This window comes from Penaeus monodon, chromosome 43 (assembly GCF_015228065.2).
Source record: "Penaeus monodon isolate SGIC_2016 chromosome 43, NSTDA_Pmon_1, whole genome shotgun sequence".
NCBI classification, from domain to species: Eukaryota; Metazoa; Arthropoda; class Malacostraca; order Decapoda; family Penaeidae; genus Penaeus; species Penaeus monodon.
The window spans coordinates 22907738-22910075 of NC_051428.1; the positions used below are offsets into that span (position 1 = coordinate 22907738).

The window sequence follows — 2338 nt, forward strand, 5'->3', positions numbered from 1 at the left end:
TATCTCAACACACCTTTTTCGCAGATATTTCACGTGCCTTTCTGTTCCTAGTAGCCAACTCTCGTTCTCTCTCTCTCTCTCTCTTTCTCTCTCTCTCTCTCTCTCCTCTCTCTCTCTCTCTCTCTCTCTCTCTCTCTCTCTCTCTCTCTCTCTCTCTCTCTCTCTCTCTCCTCTCTCTCTCCTTCTCTCTCTCTCCTCTCTCTCTCTCTCTCTCTCTCTCTCTCTCTCTCTCTCTCTCTCTCTCTCTCTCTCTCTCTCTCTCTCTCTCTCTCCTCTCTCTCTCTCTCGCACTCACTCACTCTGTCTCTCTGATTGGATTAGGGAAGAATCACACTCATTTTGCTGAGATGAAGTGAGCCATTCTCCAAGTTGTGATATATAGCCATATTCAAGGTTGCAAAGCATATGACACAGTTTCACTTCCAGGACATATTATTGCAAAGAAGACAGGCAGTTGCTGCAATTTTGTGGGAATTGCTGGGATTTTTATTGCAAAGGAAGGAAAACACCGGACGCGGGTGAAATATCAAAATATTTTCAACACTATATCGGAATATAGAATAAATCTATGCTCTTCGTGATTTCCCTTTTGTGTAAGTAGTCAGACCTTTAATGGTGTTATGTCTACGTAATATTGTATCTGTGAACACCAGCTTGAAGTTGTGTTATGGTGCCAATCTGCACATCTTAAGTTCCCTTTTTCTAGCCTGTGCTGTCACTAGACGATTTTCGCAAGGATATGTTTTGACTAGAAACATTCTTGGCAAGCTTTTTTAATTGTGAAAGACTCTACCAACTTAGTGGTCAGAGGGTTAAAACCATAATTATTGTATCCGTAAGTTTGCACAGTCACATTATAAGTCATGGGAGCTTTGTGTAGCCGATTTGCGAACATGCGCAGAACACGTAGGAATGTTATAATGTGCATGGGACACACTTTTCAGTTCGGCACCTAGTATCATTAAGAACAATTTGACTCGCTTACCATTATAGAGTCTAAGGGGAAACCATGCCACGATAGGACACAAGGGCAGAACATGGTATGGTGTGACACAAGGGAAGGACATACCATGACGGTGAGACTTAAGAACATCATACCATGACGTCAAGGGAAGACTGATTATGATTGACACTGAGGAAGACATACCTTGATGTGACGGGACTGAGGTGAAGACGACATGATGTGGTAATACTTGATTCACTAGATCAGGGGTCTTCAAACATGAGCAATACAAGTGGGCATTTTCCACTCCTAAATGGGGGTGATATTTATTTTCTAACCAATGGGCATAAAATTAACGATAAAGCACTCTTTAGGTGGATATATAAACTAGTTCGTATGTTGATAAGCAGTAGTTTTGCAGGAATTGTGAGAATATCATTTACTAGGTAGGCAGTATCATTTGCAATCACTTTAAGATATGACACAGTTGGCAGGGATTGACTGATTGATTGTTTAAAAGTATCTGCCGCGTCAACAGCTTTACAAATGATAAAACACGAGGAAACAAACCACACAGTTTGAGAAGAAAGAAGATGGGAATCGTTTTGTACTGAGGTGGAGGGAGATTCACACTGTCTCGTCAAGTTTTGTGCGCAGTGGGGAACTTAACGTCTCAAGCTTCATTTAATCCAAAACCAAGTCAAGTCGCGAGAAAGATTTCTTCAGTGTAACTTTTCCAGTCTACAGTTCCTATAAAGTGATATATCAGTTTGATAGTATTGCCTATTAATATTTCAGTTTATTGTTATAGTTACTATTTTTTTCTAACATTGATATGAAAGAGGACGTTCCTATAAAGCAGATATGGACAACTAGTGTACTATAAAAAAGGAAAAAAAATATATTGTTTTTAATCTTATTGAGTCCACATTTCGATTACAGCTTAGGTACTCGTGGGGAGGAAAAGGGGAGGGAGAAGGGAAAGGGGAATTTCCAACATCACAGAGCATGACAACAAAGGCTGACAGATAATGGCAACAGTAGCTTTAACAGTAGAGAAGGGGAAGTCTTCAAGCGTTTTTGGAACAGGGCCCTAGAGCGGAAGGACTGTAGGGCGCGTTGGCCGGATTAAGGAAGAGTTCTGGGTTGGCGCAGATGGAGATCCTGTCTGGGGTATCACGGGAGACTCCAGGTGGGCAGAAGGCGTGTTAGAGATAGCTGTACCCTGAGACTCGACGGTGGAGGGCGAGATCCCACCGGTCGCTGACTCAGAAGCCGGAAGAGAGGCTGCAAGCAGGTCAGATTTCATCGTTGACGGGAGTTCGACTGAATTGACTCGTGGACCAGACATGGCTGTTGTGTAGACAGAGTGAGTCGTGGCTTGGCCCTCCCTTG

At 42.6% G+C, this 2338-nt stretch overlaps 1 protein-coding gene across 1 annotated transcript in view; it reads right to left on the reverse strand.

Annotated features, from left to right (window-relative positions):
* Window positions 1–265: 265 nt before the first annotated feature.
* The window catches only part of LOC119568315 (opsin-5-like), a 28661-nt gene continuing 26588 nt past the window's right edge, over window positions 266–2338 (reverse strand). The window contains exon 7 of the mRNA XM_037916770.1: window positions 266–2338. This exon is cut by the window's right edge and continues 405 nt beyond it. Coding sequence (XP_037772698.1) covers window positions 2037–2338 — 302 coding nt within the window. The 3' untranslated portion in view covers window positions 266–2036.